The 20,095-nt window shown below is 54.2% G+C and overlaps 3 protein-coding genes across 9 annotated transcripts in view; 2 read left to right on the plus strand and 1 right to left on the minus strand.

Annotated features, from left to right (window-relative positions):
- MYRF (myelin regulatory factor) overlaps positions 1 to 8,099 on the plus strand; it is a 34,131-nt gene extending 26,032 nt beyond the window's left edge. The window contains exons 16-27 of one of the 5 annotated variants that reach the window (XM_043452292.1): positions 59 to 131; positions 233 to 321; positions 626 to 694; positions 1,121 to 1,201; positions 1,340 to 1,428; positions 1,538 to 1,729; positions 1,973 to 2,224; positions 3,713 to 3,800; positions 4,031 to 4,105; positions 4,462 to 4,567; positions 6,042 to 6,116; positions 6,299 to 8,099. In XM_043452292.1, coding sequence (XP_043308227.1) covers positions 59 to 131; positions 233 to 321; positions 626 to 694; positions 1,121 to 1,201; positions 1,340 to 1,428; positions 1,538 to 1,729; positions 1,973 to 2,224; positions 3,713 to 3,800; positions 4,031 to 4,105; positions 4,462 to 4,567; positions 6,042 to 6,116; positions 6,299 to 6,379 — 1,270 coding nt within the window. In that variant the 3' untranslated portion in view covers positions 6,380 to 8,099. Of the gene's footprint in view, positions 1 to 58; positions 132 to 232; positions 322 to 625; positions 695 to 1,120; positions 1,202 to 1,339; positions 1,429 to 1,537; positions 1,730 to 1,972; positions 2,225 to 3,697; positions 3,801 to 4,030; positions 4,106 to 4,461; positions 4,568 to 6,041; positions 6,117 to 6,298 lie in introns of all 5 variants that reach the window. The other 4 variants (XM_043452291.1, XM_043452294.1, XM_043452296.1 and 1 more) reach the window with 4 other exon arrangements.
- Positions 8,100 to 9,613: 1,514 nt separating this feature from the next.
- On the minus strand, positions 9,614 to 13,389 carry TMEM258 (transmembrane protein 258). Of its 3 annotated transcripts, none has more exons than XM_043452303.1 (4): positions 13,252 to 13,389; positions 11,373 to 11,482; positions 10,254 to 10,362; positions 9,614 to 9,726 (listed from the first exon to the last, which is right to left on the minus strand). In XM_043452303.1, the coding sequence occupies exons 1-4, from the start codon at positions 13,252 to 13,254 to the stop codon at positions 9,703 to 9,705; spliced, it is 246 nt and encodes an 81-aa protein (XP_043308238.1). In that variant the 5' UTR covers positions 13,255 to 13,389; the 3' UTR covers positions 9,614 to 9,702. The 3 variants fall into 3 exon arrangements, with proteins under 3 accessions (XP_043308238.1, XP_043308239.1, XP_043308240.1); XM_043452304.1 differs by having other exon boundaries at positions 10,226 to 10,362; XM_043452305.1 differs by lacking the exon at positions 13,252 to 13,389 and adding an exon at positions 13,088 to 13,228.
- A 99-nt stretch (positions 13,390 to 13,488) lies between these two features.
- On the plus strand, positions 13,489 to 18,131 carry FEN1 (flap structure-specific endonuclease 1). Its single transcript, XM_043452302.1, has 2 exons — positions 13,489 to 13,709; positions 16,242 to 18,131. Exon 2 carries the CDS (start codon positions 16,261 to 16,263, stop codon positions 17,401 to 17,403), a length of 1,143 nt encoding a protein of 380 aa, XP_043308237.1. The 5' UTR covers positions 13,489 to 13,709; positions 16,242 to 16,260; the 3' UTR covers positions 17,404 to 18,131.
- Positions 18,132 to 20,095: the final 1,964 nt, after the last annotated feature.

The following is a 20,095-nucleotide window of genomic DNA, read 5'->3' on the forward strand; positions in this document are numbered from 1 at the left end:
TGGGGGAGGGCCAGACCCCCTTCCCAGGGGCACCTCTGACCTGGTCCTCTTGCTGCAGCCATGCAGGGAGCCAGTTCAGCCGGGCGGGCAGCGTCCCCCACAAGAAGAGGCCCCCCAAGGTGGCCAGCAAGGTGAGGGTTGGCAGGATGGGGGGCAGGCTGGACTGGGGCCTCCCCATCCTCATGGCGCTCCCTAAGTCTGGGCCGTTGTCCCCTTTCCTCTTGGTCCTCAGTCATCATCTGTGGTCCCAGACCAGGCCTGCATCAGCCAGCGCTTCCTGCAGGGAACCATCGTGGCCCTGGTGGTGGTCATGGCCTTCAGGTGACTGGTCCTCCAGACTCTGGGGGTGGCTGGCTCGGGGCGTCGGGCTGCCCGCAGGCCCGGGCCTCGGGGAGCAGGAGGCCCTGGCCCAGGAGATGAAGTAGCTGAGCTCTCGGGCAAGGAGCAGGGGGCTGCCTCATCCTGTCTCCTCCTTCCCCCTCTCCTCGGGACTGGGGAGACCCACATACAGCCATCACTTTGGGAGCCTGTCCCCTGGGACCAAAACCCACAGGGCCCCATCCTGGGGAGAGGGCACTGGTCTGTGGCTCCGGCTCTAACAACAGCCCTTTCCTGTGGCTCCCAGCGTGGTGTCCATGTCCACACTCTACGTGCTGAGCCTGCGCACTGAGGAGGACCTGGTGGAAAGTGATGGGTATGTCCCTGGAGGCCTGGCTGCCAGCCGTCACCAGGCCAGGTGGGGTTTGGCCAGGGTCAGAGGAGCCCTGGAGAATGTCTCCTGTAAAGGGGGCTCCACCTCAAGATCTCAGCCCGCTGGGGGTTTTTGGGGGGGTGGGGCGGGTGGTGGGTCAGAAGGTCCCCTGGTGTGGTGGGGAGGCAGCTGCTTTGCTGTCCTGCTGAAGCTGGTGTTGCTCCCTGGCCTGGTCAGGGCTTCTCCAGGTAGCTGGGCTTCCGAGGGGCCCTGGTTGGAGCAGAGGGTGGGGGAAGGAGGGCCAGGGTAGGGCCTTGGGCTCTTCTGCCCACTGTCACCCTCAGCCCTTGGGCCATCTCTGACCGTGTCTTCTCTCTCTCTCCTCCCCGTGCCTGTCCCCCGCCCCATTTCCTCTCTGCCGCCCCTTAGCTCTTTTGCCGTGTCTACTTCCTGTCTTCTGGCCCTGCTCCGGCCCCAGCACCCTGGGGGGAGTGAGGCCATGTGCCCATGGTACGTGTCTGGACCAAGCCTTCTCCCCACTGCCTCCTTTCTGCCTTCCCTGTCCACCTCCTCGCATCCCTCCCACTTCTCTGCGACTCCCAGCCCAGGCTCGCCCAGCCCCTCTGAGCTCAACCCACGCTTCCCCAGCAGGTCCAGCCAGAACTTTGGGACCACTCAGCTCCGACAGTCCCCCGTGACCACTGGGGTGCTGGGCCCGCAGCCCTCTCTGCTGCTGGGTGCGTGCTGGGGGTGGGATTGGAGGGGGTAGGATGGGGAGCGCTGGGTGTGTCCTGGGCGGGGAGCTGTGCTGACCCCTCCAGCTCACACAGCCTCTGGTTTCCTTAGGTACCACCGGCCCGACCCGCTCAGCCCCAGCTCCAGCACTCCGCACCTTGGACCTGTGTTCTACCCGCCCCTGCCCGGTCATCTGCTGCTCCTCGCCCAGCCCTACCCCCTCCACCGACCCCAGTCTGGGCCCCAGCTTTAATCCCAGTCCTGGTCTCAGCCCTAGTCCCAGCCCCCCCACCAACCGCTCAGGTATGGCTCGCATGGGGCCCAGGGTTTGGCTTGAGGAGTTTTTACATGAGGCCTAAGAAAGGCCCCAAGGACCCGTTAGCGGGAGGGTCTGATCTCCTGGAGCCCAGAATAAGGTTGTGGAAAAAGATTGAGTGTGGGAGATTGTGAGATGGGAGTGACCTGGAGTCCCAAGGGGCCCTCGAGACAGCTAGATAGGAGGCTGCCCATGCCCTCCTCTCAGCCTGGGCCTGTCTCTCTCCACAGGCCCCAGCCAGATGGCCCTTCTGCCGGTCACCAACATCAGAGCCAAGTCCTGGGGCCTGTCAGCCAATGGCATTGGCTACTTCAAGCATCCAAAGAGCTCGAACCCCGTGGCCAGCCCTGTGGTCCCCTTCCCTGGGGGCCAGGGCAAAGCCAAGAACGGCCCCAGCCTTGGTCTCCATGGCCGGGGCCGCCGATCGGCTCCTGAGCCTGGCCTGAGCCCTGCTCAGCCCACTCAGGCCCAGGGTCAGCCAGGTACCTGCCCTACCCTTTGCCCAGTTCAACCCAGCCTTGTAGGGCTCATTGGCCGGGGCCCATCTCAGCCCATCACTAGACTCCCCAGGTGCAGAGTCGTCAGTCCACATTCACTGAACGTGACTGAGTTCCAGGAATCAGGTCAGGCTGATTCTGTAGCCTTGTATCGATGGCCTTGGTTAATCCTCAGAATACTCCCATGAGAACGGAATCGTCCCCATTGTTCACACAAGGAGATGGAAATTTGGGTGAAGTGACTTCCTGGGATCATACAGTCTGTTAGCAGCAGAGATGGAATTTGATCCCACATCTGCCTGGCTCCTTCTGTGTCACCCTGCCAGGGCAAGGAGGGTGCTGTGGTCCCCCCAGTTTTCCAAACCTCAAACTTTTGGTTTTAATGAAGCTGCTGCTGCTGCTAAGTCGCTCCAGTCGTGTCCGACTCTGTGCGACCCCATAGACGGGCAGCCCACCAGGCTCCCCCATCCCTGGGATTCTCCAGGCAAGAACACTCTAGTGGGTTGCCATTTCCTTCTCCAACACATGAAAGTGAAAAGTGAAAGTGAAGCTAGAGGACCCTTTACTGGATTCGTTTTCAAACTGGGTGTCTCCGAACTTCCCCCACCCTCCACCCCAGCTGCCTAGGAGGTTGAAGGGGAGGCTGAGAACCTTCCTGGTTTCAACCAGGCACCTCTGGCTATCGGTACTGGGCCTCCTCATCAGCTTTCATTTGATGGGTTTTGTGGCTTAAAAAAAAAAAAGCTTCGAAACTGGTTTGCTGAGATTAAAGTTCAAAGTGATGGGGAAACCCCACAAGGCAGACGCTCACCAGGCACCATTTGCTGGGCCCTGCTCTAGGGTTGGCTCTCTGTACAGGGCACCCGGGGGTGATGGAGATGGATGAGCCCTGCTCCCAAGGGCTCACAGACACGAAACAGCAGTGTGGCAAGGCTCCCCTCACCTGTCCTGAGGGGACACAGAGGCGGCTTGGTGACTGGGGAGGGCACGGAGTCTGGTTTGAGGTGGGGAAGTCATCAGGGGAGGCGTCCCTGAAGGAGGTGACATGGAAGTTGAATCTCTGAAGGACAGGGGATTTGTGTATGGGAATACTACCATGGCTGATTTCAAGCTACCAACTTGACATCCCTGAGCCCCGAGTTGGGGAGAAACGTGCAGTCAGGAGCAGAGTCCTAAAGAGTGGGCTCCCGGACGCTCCTGGCAGGGGGTGTGGAAGACCCATCCCTGCTCCTGGGTGTTCTGGGTCCGTCAAGGAGGCAGACCTCGGGCTCATGGGAACTGGGGAGTCCTGGGGCTGCTGGGGAAGGTGGTGGTGTGACCTCAGTCTAAGTGGGAGCTGGAAAGAATAACCTGAAACTTCATGCTAAAGTGTGAATGACTGATCCAACTCAGGCAAGGGAAGATTTGACTCCTTCTCATTTGTGTCCTGACTTGTCACCCTCCTTTCTGCTCCAACAGCCTCTCTCCTTGCAGACCCAGTGCCATCCCTGACCTCCATCCAGGTGCTGGAGAATTCGATGCCCATTACTTCCCAGTACTGCGCTTCAGAGGATGCCTGCAGGTAGGCTCGGCTGCCTCCCTACATGCCCCCAGGACAGGTTCCCTTGGGTGACATGAGCCCAGGGGACAGGATCTTGCTCCCCTCAGGGAGGAAGTTCCCTCACAAGGCGGGGCCGCCCCTTCCAGGCCCTCGAAGGGCTCCCCTCTAGTCTGGGGGCTGAGGAATTGATGGGCGTTGGGGGTGGGGTGGCAGGGTGCCCTTGGGCTGAGGAGCCAGCTTGGCCCTTTCAGGCCTGGAAACGTCACCTACCACATCCCCGTCAGCAGCAGCACCCCCCTGCACCTCCGCCTGACCCTGCAGATGAAGTGAGTGCCGGTGCGGGGGATGGGGGTGCAGTGGTCCTGGAGATCTGGGGGAGGGGGGGCCCTGAGAGGGCTGCCGGCTCTCCTGCCCGCTGCATGCTTCACTGGCTGTGTGACCTGGCAGTGTCCCGGCCTCAGTTGCTCATCTGTGAAATGGGCTGTGAAGAGCATGCAGGATGGGGGATGGGAAGGGGTCTGTAGCCATCAAGGGCCTTGACGGCTGTGCCTCGTTGACTGGCCGAGAGGAGTCAGTGGCCAGTTTCTGTGGGGAGAGGGAGGCCGAGTGGAGGGCTGGCTGGGAGGGGGCTGGGGTGGAGGAGCTCGGAACCCCAATTCCCCGCTGACTGGGCCTTCCCCAGCTCCTCGTCCCCCGTGTCCGTGGTGCTGTGCAGCCTGATGTCAAAGGAGGAGCCGTGCGAAGAGGGGGGCTTTCCACAGAGCCTTCACGCCCATCAGGACACCCAGGTACGGGGCGATGGGGAACCCGTGGGCCAGCCAGGCCGGAGCTTCCTCTCCCCGGCACAACTGAGCCCCCAAGTGGGCGAGGAGTGGGAGCCAGGGCAGAGCAAAGGCGTCTCCACAAGGGACCCTTTGGGACCTGGGCCTCTGTGCCCCAGGGAGGGGGTGTGCACGCATCCCTCCATGGCGAGTGTCTCCCAGCCCTGCCCTGCCCAAGGCCTAGCCTGGTGGAGACAGAGGGCGTCCTGGGAGCCCGGCAGGGAGGGCTGACCTTGTCTGGTCGCAGGGTCAGGATGCCTGCCTGTAGGTCGTGCTTGATTTAAGACGAGACCTGAAGGACGATATGGGATGAGCGGGGGGAAGGAAACGGGACAGCGTCCCAGGAGTCGGGGAACAGCGTGTTCAGCGGCCGGGCCACCAGCGAGAGCACGGCACGCCGGCAGAGTTGGAAACATGGCGACAGTCGTGCCTCAGCGGAGCCAGGGAGGCTAGACCTCAGGCTCGGGCGGGGGTGGTGACCCGGTCCCATCTGTGACTTTGGAAGGTCTTGGGCTGCCTGGAGGGGGCTGCCTCCTGGTCTGGGAACCAGGCGGCTGGGACCCAGTCACTGTCTGGCTCCTCTCTGGTCACATGACACTCAGCACACGTTAAGGCAGTTTCTTCTCACCGATTCGTGTGTTTATTCAATCAGTATTTCTTGGGGCCTCCCCTGTCCCTGACCCTGGGCTGGGCCCAGCTGAGGGGAGCCAGAGATGGGGTAGAAACAGACCTCACCTTCCAAGAACGCAGTCCCTCGCCAATGAGAAAAGAGGTGCAGAAGTAACTTGTGTAGAGGATGGAGTGCTGAGAGCCCTAAAGAGGCTCAGGCCCCGGGGCCCGGCAGACAGGGGAGAGCAGAGCGGGGTGAACCCCAGCTTGGCCACATGTCGCCGTGGGAGTTTAGGCAGATAACTCAGCAGTGTCCTCATCTGTAAGCAGCACCTCCTCAGCGGCGTGTAGCGAGGACGGGCTTAGTGAAACACGTCCATGGGCCCGGAGCACAGTGGTGAGGGAGGGCAGTGAGACAGGAGGCCGTGGACCCTCAGGGCCGGGCACAGGGCATGCAGATAGATGGTGGCCCCTGCTGCTCCCCAAAGCAGAACTTGTGCCCTCCAGCCTCTCCTGATTTCTGCTTCTCCCCTCTTGTGGCTCAGCTGGTAAAGTATCCGCCTGCATGTGGGAGACCTGGGTTTGATCCCTGGGTTGGGAAGATCCCCTGGAGAAGGGAAAGGCTACCCACTCCTGTATTCTGGCCTGGAGAATTCCGTGGACTGTATAGTCCATGGGGTCACAAAGAGTCGGACACGACTAAGCAACTTGCACTTTCCTTTGTAAAACCTGCTACAGAGCCCAGGGCTGCGATGGCCATGGCGAGGGATGCAGGTTGTGGGGGTTGGGGGTCTGTGCCGCTGTCCTGACCCCTCTTCCTCTCCCTCCCCAGGGCACCTCCCACCAGTGGCCAGTAACCATCCTGTCCTTCCGCAGATTCACCTACCACTTCCGGGTGGCATTGCTGGTGAGCAGGGCACTCCACCTCCCCGAGACATTCAGTGTGGGGCTTGGGGGAGAAGTGGGCGGGGGCATTGGAGAGCACATGGTGGGACTTGGGGCAGAGTCAGGCGATGATCGTCAGCAGGGGGACCGCCTCCTGCCTGACCCTGGAGGCACTTCACTGGTTTCCCCTGCCCTTCCACCCAGGGTCAGGCCAACTGCAGCGCGGAGGCCCCGGTCCGGCCGGCCACGGACTACTACTTCCACTTCTACCGCCTGTGTGACTGAGGTGCCCTCTGGAGGCAGCACCACACCAGGGCCCGGGGGTTCCCGGGCGCCCCTTCCACACTGGATGCAATGGTGTTACACTGGAGCCCGCCGCTGGCACTTCTTTGGAGACTGAGCCGGCTTGGCCCTCCCCGTGCCTGGTGAAACTGGAAGTCCTCACACTGGAGCTGCTGTTCCCGCTGGTGGCACCCCCACACCACGGATGGAGCTGGAGAGAGACCTGCCGGGCCCAATTCACGTCTATCCAGACATGGCCGATGTAGGCCTGGTGATGTCAGGTGCCCCAGAGGCGGGAGAAGCTGTGACTCTGTCCAGAGCCCACCCTCCCTGCCTCCCCTTCTGCCACTGGGAGCTGTCCCTCTTTGGGGAGAGCACCTGTCCACCTTTGGTATTGGCAGGGGCTTGGCTCAGAGACCTGGCCGAGTCAGGAGTCGGTGGAGGGCGGACAGCCCTGTCTCAAAGCTGCTCCCTGGGGAGGGTTAGGGAGCGGACGTTTTAGGGTTTGACTGTTACTGGACTCGGACTTCTAAGCTTTAAGCGTGGCCCAGGAGGTCTCTTCTCCCTGGAAGAGCTTGGCTCCAAGAGCTCCCAGGGCAGCTGAAGCCGGCCCTGGATGGGCTGGCGACTGACCATATGCCTTCTCTATACACTCAGTGCCTGGCCGAACCAGGGGTGGGGCCAGCGGGCCAGGTAAGCCTTGGACCCTAGAACCTGGAGTATCCCAAAGGGAAGTTCCCTGTACAGCCACACAGCCTGGGCTCCAGGGAGCTTCCACTGGTCTCTGAGCAGAGGAGCCGGAATCCCTGCACGGCAGCAGGCTGGTCTTGGCTGGTGGATGAGTGGATGCAAATAGCTTTTGCTGTTATTAATGAAGTAATTACTAAAATGCACTTAAACCAGGGCAGAAGTAGAAGAATGGAGATGGAGAGTCCCGAATGGGCCAGAGCTCTGGGGGACACTTAAAAGGCAGGGCCCTGGCTCTGATCCGTCCCTGGGTGCCTCGAGACACCCACCCCACTCCGACCAACAGGACAGGCCTCTTCCCCCTCTCCTGTCTGCTGGTGGCCTCACTTTCCCAGATCAAGGGCCCCATGCTGGGCTCGGCCAGCCAGGCTGGGGGCCCTGTTCTTGGCAGTAGGCCCCAGTTCTGCCCATCCTCTCTGGAGCAGAGCAGTGAGTTTGGGTTACTGAAATCTTATCTCAAGTGCCAACATTAACCTTTCTTAGTGGGTATCTAGACCCTTCTGAGGCCACAGCCAGGCTCATGGAAGGAGTGGAAATCACTGCGCAGTGTCTGCCGAGGGTTCAGAAATGGGGACAGAACTGCCGTCCTCACCTGGTGATGTTCTGCTGCCTCTTTGGGAGCCAGGCCTTGCCCCTCCTGCCTCTCATTCTCAGCTTTGAGTGGGAGCCTTTCAGGGGAGACCTGAATCCTGAAGAAGCCTAGGAACCATGGGCCCCGTTCTGCTACAGACATCAAGCACTTGTCCACACTGGCGGGATGGGGGGTAGCCAGGATACCTCACCTCCCAGCCCCTCCGCAGTGGGATTCCATGCCCTTCTGACATAGGAATTAAGACAGTTCCCCACACCACTGCTTCCCTGGTAGCTCACCTTGTAAAGAATCCACCTGTAATGCAGGAGACCCCCTGTTCGATTCCTGGATCAGGAAGGCCCTCTGGAGAATAGGCTACCCACTCCAGTATTCTTGGCCTTCCCTGGTCTTCAGCTGGTAAAGAATCCGCCTGCAATGTTGGAGACCTGGGTTCAATCCCTGGGTTTGGAAGATCCCCTGGAGAATGGAACGGCTACCCACTCTAGGATTCTGGCCTGGAGAATTCCATGGGGTCACAGAGTCGGGCACGACTGAGCGACTTTCAGGTCGCCACACCACACAGGTGGCTGAGCCTTACGTAGCACTACTGTTCTTTCCCCCCTGCGGGAACCCTCCCTAAACGCCATAAACCTGCCGAGCCTTGCCCCCTGTGATAGGATTCTGGGGCTTCCTCAGTGGGGCTGTAGGCTTCTTGGACCACAGCCCCTGAACTGGAGTTAAAGTGCTTAAACTGGAAAGTGACCCTCCACTGCCCCCTGGAGCCACTTGGACACAGCATCGCTCCAATCTGGTTAGCAGCTGGTTGTTTCCATGCCTGGGGAGGGGGTCCTCTGTGTGGAGGCTGGGGCCAAGTAGGGGCTCCAAGCTGCTCAAGGTGGGGGGGTGGGGAGGGGGTCAACCTTGGACCAAAGTTGCCTTAAGCCCAGGGAGGTAAAAGGGCTTCAGGAAAGGCCAGTGGGCCACCTGCTGGGAGCTGACAGCTGCCCAGTGGGTGCTGCTGAGTGGGTGTCTTGGCTCTATCCCCTACCCGTGGTCCAGCAACCCACCCCTCCCTTCCTCTCTCCCGTTTGGCATTGACTTCTGTAGCCATTGGGCTAATCTCCCCAAGCTTCAAGCTGTATATAGGGCCTCTCAATGCACAAGCACCCCCGCCCATGTTACAGCCCCCAAGAAAGCCTGCATGTGCATAGCGCACCCCCTCCCTCCCACGTAACTGCCCCCCGCCACCCTGCCCCTAGCTCTGACTCATATTTATCGTACCAGCTCTGACTCGAGCGGGCAGAGGGAAGCGGCCCCAGGCCTGCTTGCTTCCTGTCCCCTGTTCTTTTCTGAAGTAAATATACATATATAAATAAATGTATAAATACTGCTTTGTATCTGAGCTTGCTTCCTGTCTTCTTGAGATTGTTCTGGGGCAGGGTGGGGGTGGGGGGAGGATGGGGTCATCTGTGGGGCTGGGGCCACGTGGAGCCCCTGAGCCTGATGGATGCTCTGTACGCCATTATCCCTCGTAGCTTCAGGCGTGGGAACAGGATGCGGTAGCCCCTTCCCCTAGCCACACCCCACAGACCTACTGCTGCCCGACCTGGGTTAGAAGGAGCCACCTTAGGGACAAGCTGAGCCTTTTGAGGGTCCCTGGCTATACTTAGAGGAGGGGACTGGCCCCGGGACAGACTTGACTGGTGCGGGTTCCTAAGGAAGTTTACTCTAGAAGCGCAGAAGAGGACAGGCTCAGTGCCTTCCTGTCCACAAGAAGCCCTCAATTCTAAGGATAAGACACTCCCCACACTCCCCTCCTAGGCAGAGCGCAGGGCTTCCCAGCCACAGGAACCATCTAGGAGGCAGCAGAGACACAGGAAGGGGAGGGACTAGGGAACCATGAGTCCCAGCACCAGACAAGCTGTCACATCTGCCTTTATTGTGAGAAACAGGTGGGACACTTCCAGCAACAGTAAAATAAAAAAAATTAATTTACAAAAGCAGGGATTCAGTGAAGCTGCCTGGTTGGAACCTGAAAGAGAAGGGGATCAGAATGAGAGCAGGGACCCATCTTTCCATCACCTTCCCTCACACAACCCCTCCACCAAGTGACCAAACATCAGTAAAAATTTATCTCAATGACTGAGAACGCTGAAACTGACTAAAACGGAACTCCTGGCAGCAAGTCCCGGACCCTGGCCCACCGCCTGGCCACTTGCCGATGGCTTCCCAGCCACTGTTCATGATGTGTAAGAACACAGAAGTGGAACCATGTGAAGCCTGCGCCCACAGCCCAAGGCAGTACATTCCAGCGCCAGACCCAGGTCAGACAGTGTGGAGACCTCAGATCTGACACAGGTCCTGCTCGGCTCAGATTCCCACCAGGGGACAGGGAAAGAAGCCCATGTGTCCGGTGTCCCTATCCTTTCTGCCCAGTCTGTCTCCATCAGCCAAGGGGGCACGCGGGCCTGAGGACCCTGATGTGGGTGTGGGGAGGTTTCTCCAGCATCCCACCCTGTCACCGCTCTCACCCTTGGGAGCTCATATGTAGATGCCGACCCAGAGCAGCAGGAAGAGGACTCCAAAGCCCATGAAGAGTGAGGCCACCAGGGAGATGAGGAGCTCTTTGTAGATGTCCCGGGTGTACTTGGTGGACGTGACCTCATAACTGGCCGGGCAATTAAGGAGAAGCAAAGGTGTGGACAATGCAGGGCAGGGAACCTGGCCAGGGCATCTCTGGGAGAAAGGTTTGCACTGAGGGCTTTCCAGGAGGCTGGTCTGGCTCCGTGCAGCTGGGCAGGGGGGTCCAAGAGATAACCTAGACCCTGGCGCTCCTACTGTTGGGGCCAGTGTGAAGAAAGCAGGAGAGACTCCATCTTGAAGCCTGTCATCCATCCTAAAGACAGGATGTGAACCCTGCCCAAGAGGGAGGAAACCACTGCTAGTGGAAACCAGGTCTGGTGACTTCCCTCCCTACAGATGGCAAATGGAGAATGAGGTTGGGCAGCCCCTGTTAGATTAACCATGGAGACATCCCCCCTTGATGTATAATCATTGTTCGCCGCCCCCCACCCCCGTAACCTTGTTTGTTTGTTCTCCTAGCACTTACTTGTTGTGAAACTCAATCATACACAACAAAGGGATTGCTAATATGTAACCAGTAAAGTAGTGGGGAGTATAAAACTGGGCCTCTCAGAAACATCAGGGGCCTTGTTGGGAACTGATTCCCCTTGGACCCGCTGGCGTAATAAACTGTACTCCGCTGTCTTGAGTGTCCTCTGAGGTGTGCTTTGCGACTCCAGATTCCACAACACCCTTCAACCACCCAAGGTCACATAGCTAATGAGCAGCAAAGCTGGGACTAGCCCTCTGATCTCCTGACACCTGAGTATATCACTCCTTATAACACTTCTCAACTTCAGGTACCGTGCCCAGCCTCCAGTCCAGCCAGGCCCTCTGCTTACTATGAAGCCTGAAGAGCAACTGAGCTCACCTGAACTTGGAAAATAAGGCCACAACCTGACTTTGGATGGCAATGGCCCTTACCCCTTAACCTCCTGACTGTCCTGCTTCCCCACGCCAGAACAAAACTGGCTGGGTGCCTGTACCCAGTGTAGTTCCTCCCTCCAGTTCCCACATCACTAACTCTGGCCCACTGGCTGCTCAGTCAAAGGATACACGAAGAACCAGGCGGTGAAGAACATGCCAATGGCCAGCAGCACCACGGTCAGGTGGGGAAAGACAGCCGGGTTCACGGGGCTGGTGTATCTGCTCATGGCCTCAAGTTCCTAGGGGAAGGCGTGAGATCAGAGCCACTGAAGGATCCCAAGACTTCAACCTCGGAGGACTATGGGGTTATCAGAGCCTCGTGCTGCTGTGACTGCAAGAAGCTTAATTCAGCCTGAGAGTCAGGGACATCCTTCCCGGTTCCTTTGACAGAACCACTGTCAAATGATACCTTTTGGGAATGACAACGATTATGATGGCATCTTAAACTAAGGTGGCGCTTTGTCTTTTCAGTAGGAGATGAGAAGGGCAGCTAAAAGTCAGAGGCTGAGACACACAAGGGGACTGATTAGCTACAGATCAATAGTCCTCAACTTTTTTCTTTTTTTTGGCTGCACCATGCAGCTTGTGGGATTTTAGTTCCCTGACCAGGGAATTGAACCTGCATTCCCTGCATTGAAAGCACAGAGTCTTAACCACTCAACTGCCAGGGAAGTCTGGTCCTTAACATTTTCTGAGGCCACTGATCATCATGGGGAAAAAAAATACATGATGAAAGGTCTGGACTCTTTGCCTGGGACAAATCACATACAAGAAAAAGTTTGTGGGAGGGGTGAGTCCCTTCACTGTTCACCTGAAACTATCATAACTTTTTTCTTTAATTGGTTACACCCCAAGACAAAATAAAGTGCTTTTTTTTTTTAAAAAAGAAAAAGTTTGCTTATGATTTTAGGAGCTTTATGGACCCATGTCTGTAGACACCAAGCTCAGAATCCCAACTGAAAGGCAGACTCTGAACTGGTCCAGAGTCTGCCTCAACTTATAATTCTCTATTCTTCCCACTACACAATTAAGGAATCTCGGGATCTGCAAACAAAAGACATAAGTCAAAATTCTGACTCTACTAAATACCAGGAATCTCAGTAAGTGATTATAATATCTCTCTCACAAGGTTGATGTATGATTTAAGACAAACGTCACAGCATCTAACTCACTGCCTGGCATAGAGTTGTTGCTCAATAGGTGTTTGTTTCCTTCCCAAGGTTATAGGGAAGATCATGAGCTAATGCTTGTGAAAGAGGGCTGTAAAAGTAAAGTTCCGTACAAATGTTAATTTCCATTGTCACCCACCAGCCAATGTTTAAATCCAGAACATAACAACTCTAGACAAGTAAACTGAGCCCATTGTTCTAAGAGACACTGGAATTCAAATCAGTAAACATTTATGACCCCCCTATAAACGATAAAGACAATAGCTGCCATTGAGCCTCCAATTGCAGGCCCTGTGTTTGGCTCTGGGAATACAAAGATGAATAGACATCATCCCAGGGCTAGAGGCACGTCAGATGGTGGTCACTAGGAGGCGTGGCAGATAACAAAGAAGTCCATGACACGTGGCAAGAGGGCTGTACATAGGTTGTGGGGGCTCCCAGGACAGAGCGGACAAGTGCCCGAGACAGCTGGAAGTGCTTCACCAAGAAGGTGACTTTTGCCCAGCGCTGGGTAGTATGAGTACGAGTTCCACAGCAGGGAGAAACTTGTCAGATAGAGGTAACAGTTTGACCACAGGTAACAGAGCTAAATGCTGGAAGGTATTAAAAAATGCACTCACGCTCCTCATCCTTATAAATTGCGAGATCAGAAGCCCACTGAGATCAAAACCTTACCTAAGGAGTCAGCCCCTTCCCCGCCCCTCAGTCCAAATCGAAGGATCCAGGGTCCTCCCGCCCTCTAGATCTCGGGCACCTGACGCCTCTGTGAGAGAAACAGGCACAGGACGGAACTCGGGGTTCCCCAGAGCCCCGTGCGGAACTCCCCTCAACCCTCTCACCATTTTGCCGGGCACAGGATAATCCGCCACTCCGCCACCGGAAGAACACGTCGGCAGGAGCAGGCGCGCTGTTCAACCGGAAGAGGAAATGCAGCCACGCGGGTGGCTCTGTGGGACTTGTAGTCCCTTGGTTTCGGGTGTGGCGGGATCTGGGGCCTTCGGGAGCCCGGGGTGGAGTAGCGGCAAGCAGTGGAGAAGGGTAGGGTCAGGTCCCAGAGCAGGTCCGTCCGCCCTGGCAGGACTGATTGCTGTGAGAGAAGCTGGTCGAGGGGCCTGGGGCCTGTACTACACTTCCCAGGGAGGCTGTGCGCCGCGGCAGGTCACGTGACGCGAGCGCGGGCTTTGGAAGGCGGTGAAGAGAGAGGGTACCAGAGACTGGTGCTGAGGAGGCTTCGGGGCAGAGGCGGGAGTCGGGCTGAATTCTGTTCTGGGTCACCCGGGAGCACCCCAGAGGCCAGGTGAGACCCTCGGGAAGCGTCTCTGAGAGCGTCGGGCCCGTTTTGCGCCGGGTGTTGGAGAAGGCGGGCGGCTGCCGCGCGCGGGGAGAAGCGAGCGCGGGATTCAGACGGGCCCGCCACTTTCCCGCTGTGAGTCCGGGGCCAGCCCCTTAACCTCTGAGCCTCTTTCCTCATTTGTAGAAAGAGGATGATAACTCCCACCTCATAAGGTCGTTGTGTATTGTGACCGAGCTCCTGGAGGAGACACTTTGTTGACCTGCACTTGTTCATATCACTGCCTTTGTCGGACGCAGTGGGAGGATGTCTGCCCTCGTTCTAGCAAAGCCGGTAACTTGAGGCACGAACCAAAGGATCGAGTGGGTTCTGCCGGGGGAACGTTTGCGAGCACCTAGTGTTTGTCAGTTTTCGTCTGATATCTCACTTAACTCTGTCAGTAATTCTGCAAGGCAGGCATGGTTATCATCTTACTTGGTAGATGAGAAAACCAATCCTAAATGGCTTAGTAATGTCACACGCTAAGTGACTTAGTGATCACTATTATCCAGGTAGTAAATAATGGTGCCTAGATTCAAGGCCACTGCCATTCACAGAGGAACTAAAACGAGATAGAAAAGGGCTGCAGAACGGTGGGAGGAGCGTACAGCCGAACAGAAGTGAGACAGGGCAGTTTCATCCCAGTTTTTGTCTTGGATTCCCAGGCTGTCCAGCGTGTTGGACACACCACCAATGGATACATGATGACCCCCAAAATCCCTTTTTAAAAAAAATTTTTTGGCGGCTGTGGGACATGTGGGATTTTAATTCCCCAACCAGTGATCAAACCTATGCCCTCTGCATTGGGAGCACAAAGTCTTAACCATTGGACCTCCAGAGAAGTTCCCCCGAATCTTTTTGAATACTTATGCATTTAACATGTAGTAAAATATAACTGATAAAGCACAGATATTATTGCTTAAGATGAATTCTCTTTTCCAATTTAGTTTTTAGAAAATGGTGTCCATATAAAGAAATTTTTTTTTTTTTTTAATAAAGAAAATTTTAAGTGTAGGTTTTTGTGGGAAGTTGCACGGAATTGTGAGGGTAGTTTAGGCCTGACAGAAGTTTGGAAATTACTGTCCTAAGGAGTCCAAACCACAGAACTGTGGTACTGGGCTAAGTGACTATAGCATCACTGGATCAGAACTCAGGGTAGAGAAGAGGCTGTGGATAGAAAATACAAAGGGAAAGACTTAAAACAACATCATGACAGAAGTAGAAACTCTTTGACATGCTGAGGGGATGCTGAAGAGAGATTAGAGAAGTGTTGTGAAAACCGCATTACTCTCACACAGATGTTATTCCTGACAGTTCTTCAAAGCTGCTATGTCACCCAGAGAAGCAGAACAAACAGGATCTAGAATATGGATATATGGGAAGGCTGACTTTAAGGAATTGGTCCAGATGATTGTAGGTGTTGGAAAGTTGAAGATTGTAGGTCAGGTCAGCAGGCTGGAGACTCTGGTAGGAGTTGATGACTGGTCTTGAGGCAGGATTTCTTTGTGAGACCCGTTTTTGTGCTTATGGCCTTTCAGCTGATTTGATGAGGCCCTCCCACATTGTGGGCTTCCCTGGTGGCTCAGATGGTAAAGAATCTGCCTGCAGTGCAGGAGACCCAGGCTTGATCCCTGGGTCGGGAAGATCCCCTGGAGAAGGGAATGGCTACCCACTCCAGGGTTCTTGCCTGGAGAATTCCAGGGACACAGGAGCCTGGTGGTGTACAGTCCATGGTGTTGCAAAGAGACACAGACAGGACCGAGTGACTAACACTTTCACTTTGCCACATTGTGGAATGAAGTCTCCTTTTCTTAAAGTCAGCTGATATAGATGTTAACCACACCCACAAAATACCTTTACAGCAACACCTGCATTAATGTTTGATTAAATAATTGGATATTGTGGCCTTGACAAACTGACACAGAACTAACCCTCAGAGCTGCTGAAAGGAGGTAAGCTGGAGAAGTGAGTTGGGAATAAAGATCCAAAGAAGGAATGAATGTGTTGTTCATGAATTGGCAAGAAGACAGATACTCCTAAGTTTGTTTACCACCTTAGACATTTGGTTGCCTTTTTATCTGTCTTGTCTCACCTTTGTGTAACTGGGATTTACGTGTCGTTCAGGGGGCAGTTCTGCCATCATGGTCCCTGGACTCCTCAAGCTGGCCCAGGCTGCCTCCTCTGGCCTTGCTGTAGCCCTTTTTGCAAGCTAGCCCTGTTGCTGCCTTAGCCACAAAACTTTTAAGTCCCTTAAGGACTTGAACATCTTATCCTCTCAGCATGTAGTTTAGTGCCTGATACTCAGGAATCCTTAGTATTAACTGAGTGAGCTAGTATTAATTGAGTAGACTTTCTTGCTGTACATTTCTTGATGACTTGATGTCCTTTTGTTGTGCTAAATTTGTTTAGCCGCAGGCATGACATTGATGACATAGTGCCCCTGGTAATCCTCCTGCATCCTTTAAGTTCCTCCTTGTCTTACCCACCTTTCTTTTTTAGCTGTCCCTCCTGTATTGCTATGGGAATTCAAGGACTGGCGAAACTGATCGCTGACGTGGCCCCCAGTGCCATCCGGGAGAATGACATCAAGAGCTACTTTGGCCGCAAGGTGGCCATCGATGCCTCCATGAGCATTTATCAGTTCCTGATAGCTGTTCGCCAAGGGGGGGACGTGCTGCAGAACGAGGAGGGGGAGACCACCAGCCACTTGATGGGCATGTTCTACCGCACCATCCGCATGATGGAGAATGGCATCAAGCCCGTGTATGTCTTCGATGGCAAGCCTCCGCAGCTCAAGTCCGGGGAGCTGGCCAAGCGCAGCGAGCGGCGGGCTGAGGCGGAGAAGCAATTGCAGCAGGCTCAGGCCGCTGGGGCCGAGGCAGAGGTGGAAAAGTTTACGAAGCGGCTGGTGAAGGTCACCAAACAACACAATGACGAATGCAAGCATCTCCTGAGCCTCATGGGCATCCCGTACCTCGACGCGCCCAGCGAGGCGGAGGCTAGCTGTGCGGCCCTGGTGAAGGCCGGCAAAGTCTACGCTGCGGCCACAGAGGACATGGATTGCCTGACATTCGGCAGCCCCGTGCTCATGCGGCACCTGACTGCCAGTGAGGCCAAGAAGCTGCCCATCCAGGAGTTCCACCTGAGCCGGATCCTGCAGGAGCTGGGCCTCAACCAGGAGCAGTTCGTGGATCTGTGCATCCTGCTGGGCAGTGACTACTGTGAGAGCATCCGGGGCATCGGGCCCAAGCGGGCCGTGGACCTCATCCAGAAGCACAAGAGCATCGAGGAGATCGTGCGGCGGCTAGACCCCAACAAGTACCCCGTGCCGGAAAACTGGCTCCACAAGGAGGCCCAGCAGCTTTTCTTGGAGCCCGAGGTGCTGGACCCAGAGTCTGTGGAGCTCAAGTGGAGCGAGCCCAATGAAGAAGAGCTCGTCAAGTTCATGTGTGGGGAGAAGCAGTTCTCCGAGGAGCGAATCCGCAGTGGGGTCAGGCGGCTGAGCAAGAGCCGCCAGGGCAGCACCCAGGGCCGCCTGGATGATTTCTTTAAGGTGACTGGCTCCCTCTCTTCCGCCAAGCGCAAGGAGCCAGAGCCCAAGGGAGCCGCTAAGAAGAAGGCAAAGACTGGGGCAGCAGGGAAGTTCAAAAGAGGAAAATAAACGGGTTTCCCTTCACGATACCTCTGTGATCCCAGGATATTTGCCTCTACCTGTAAGAGCTGGCGCTGGAGAAACCTCCATGGGGGTGGGGAGGGGCTTTCATTGCTTCCCTGGCACCACCCTGCTCAGTAGTGCTTTTCCCTTTGTTACTTGATTTCATGGCAGGAAGGCCACAGAGGTACGTCATTGTCTTCTTTTTTAGCTCAGGAAAGTATGTCAGGCTCAAGCAGCCTCTCAGGCAATTTAATGGATACTGAATCCATTGTTACATGAAAGCAACAAGTTTTGAAGAAGAGAGGGAGATAAACGGTGGAGATGAAAGACGGATGATTTCCTGCCTGGCCAACTGGTGGCTGGTGGGAGGTGACCGTGGAACCAGACTGCTGCTCTCTCTGGCTCAGCCTTGACCCGCCCTAAAGAGTAGCCATCAGGGAGATGCAGTGTCTTAAACAGATGGGAAGAGCTGCTGAGAAGTAAGATAGGCAGAGAGCTGGAGTCCCTGGAGTTGGCAACAAGGGTTTGATTACCGGCTTTGAATCCTGGGGTGGGTAGAAATTTGAACTTGCTATGAAATTCCGTACAGTGGTAATTCATAGGCATAAGGTGGTGGAGTGGTTCTCATGGTCTTCCTTAAGCATTGAGTTGAAACTTTGGGATAAGATGCTGTTTTCATGTGCTGTTTTTTTAAGGTATGAGAAGAAAAGATTCAATAAAATTATAAAAAGTAACCAGAATGTCCTGTTCTTTGAGAACATTTGAAGATATCTCAAGTGCCCCAGGCTTCAGGCAATATAAAATGTTCTTCTCACCCAAGGTAACATGTTAGAATTGTACATTATTAACAGGTGATTTGACAGTGGCCAGAAGATGGCACCATTCTCCACAGGATGGCCAAGGCAGCGTTGGAGGTCCTTCAGCCATGAAGCCTGGTTTACCTTGCTGGGAAAGGAGTTTTAATAAATTGAGTGAATTTCTGGTTTTGCACCTACTGTGTGAGATAAAGGAGCTCCTTTGAGAAATCCTCATAATTTAGATCAACTACATCAAGGCATCCAGGCATTTACTTTACCAGTTTATTAATCATGAAAGCTGTCATTCAAAAATCACTTTCTTACTTCCTCTGTGACGTAAATTTCAGGTTACTCTTTTTCATAGAGTTGGAATGTTGTGGTTCTTTTTTTTTTTCACCAACGTAACTTTTATCAATAAAACATACCCTCAGTAAACAACACTGTAATTATTATACTTCAATAAATTTTTTTAAAAACAGTAATTAACACAACATTGTAATTAAACTATACTTAAGGAAAAAATGAATCAGAAATATCTGGATAGGTGTGATGTGATATCTCTTGTGATTTTGATTTGCACTTCTCCCATGATCAGTGAGGTTGAGAACATTTTCATTTATTGCTTCACCATTTTTACTTAATTTTGGGGAGATGTCTGTCCAGTTATTTGGTCCATTATTAAACTGGATTATTAGCCCTTTTTTGGAACTTGATCTATAGTTATTTCTTAGTGCTTTTTCAGTCACATGGTTTTAAAATTTTCTTCCCATTCTGTATGACTGTTGAAGAGACTTCTTTCCCATTGTGGAGTTTTAGAACCTTGGTGAAGATGATTGTGCCAGTATGTGCGAGTTTATCTGAGGGCTGTATTCTGGCCAATAGGTCTGTCTGCCTGGTTCTATGCCAATACCCTACTGTTTTGCTTTTTGTGCCTGTGTAATATATTTGAAGTCAATAAGTGAAGCCTCCATCTTACTTTCAAGATCGTTTTAGCCCTTTGGGGTCCTTTGTGTTTTTATATGCATTTTCCAAAAATTTCTGTTGGCATATAGCTGCTTTACAGTGTTGTGTTAGTCTCTTGTATACAGCAAAGTGAATCAGTGATATGTTGGTGTATATTCTTTTAAAGACCAGTGGTGTTCAGATATTTTAAGAGTAAACTATCTTTCAAGTGAAATATTACGTGAAATGTAAGACTGTTAAGCGCTCCTCTGGTTGAAGGAGGAATGAGATACAGTCTCCCCAGCAACATCCCATAACCTCCAAACCTCTGGTGTAGACAGAAAGTTCTGTCCTTAGGGCAAGGATTTTAGTCTCTGTTTCTAGCAGTTGACAAACCAATTTTCCGGATTGAACCAAGCCACAAAAGTTGAGTTCCGTTTTTCTTTTTGGCTCTGCTGTACAGCATGTGGGATGTTAGTTCCCTGACCTGGGATTGAACCCTGCAGTGGAAGTGTGGAGTCAGCCTGCACCAATAGTGATGGGGGCCCAGAAGTGGGAAGACTTAGGAGTTACTGCATTGACACAGTAGCCCTAGTTAAGGGCCTGTTTTCTGTGGTGGCAGGTAGAGTGCTTTGTCTTTGGAATTACCTAGTCTTTTCTAGAAGTTTATTAACCACTGCAGGGAGAATTAGTCCACATTTTATTTAGCACATTCTAATATTCTTGCTTGGAGAGGAGACCTGTTCTAGTAGGTCCCTGGTTAAAGGGGCATTGCCTTGCAGTCCAACTCTTAAAGTATAAGAGTTGGCAAAAAGCAGTCTTATGGAGACCACCTACACCGAGATTCGATACGAGTTTAAAAGGGTGAGGGCATTGCCTCACGATAGGAGATGATGCACTGAGCACTGAAACCGCTTAGTGTATGCAGGCCATCTACACTGAGAGCTGAAACCACTTAG

This window comes from Cervus canadensis, chromosome 29 (genome assembly GCF_019320065.1).
Source record: "Cervus canadensis isolate Bull #8, Minnesota chromosome 29, ASM1932006v1, whole genome shotgun sequence".
NCBI lineage: Eukaryota > Metazoa > Chordata > Mammalia > Artiodactyla > Cervidae > Cervus > Cervus canadensis.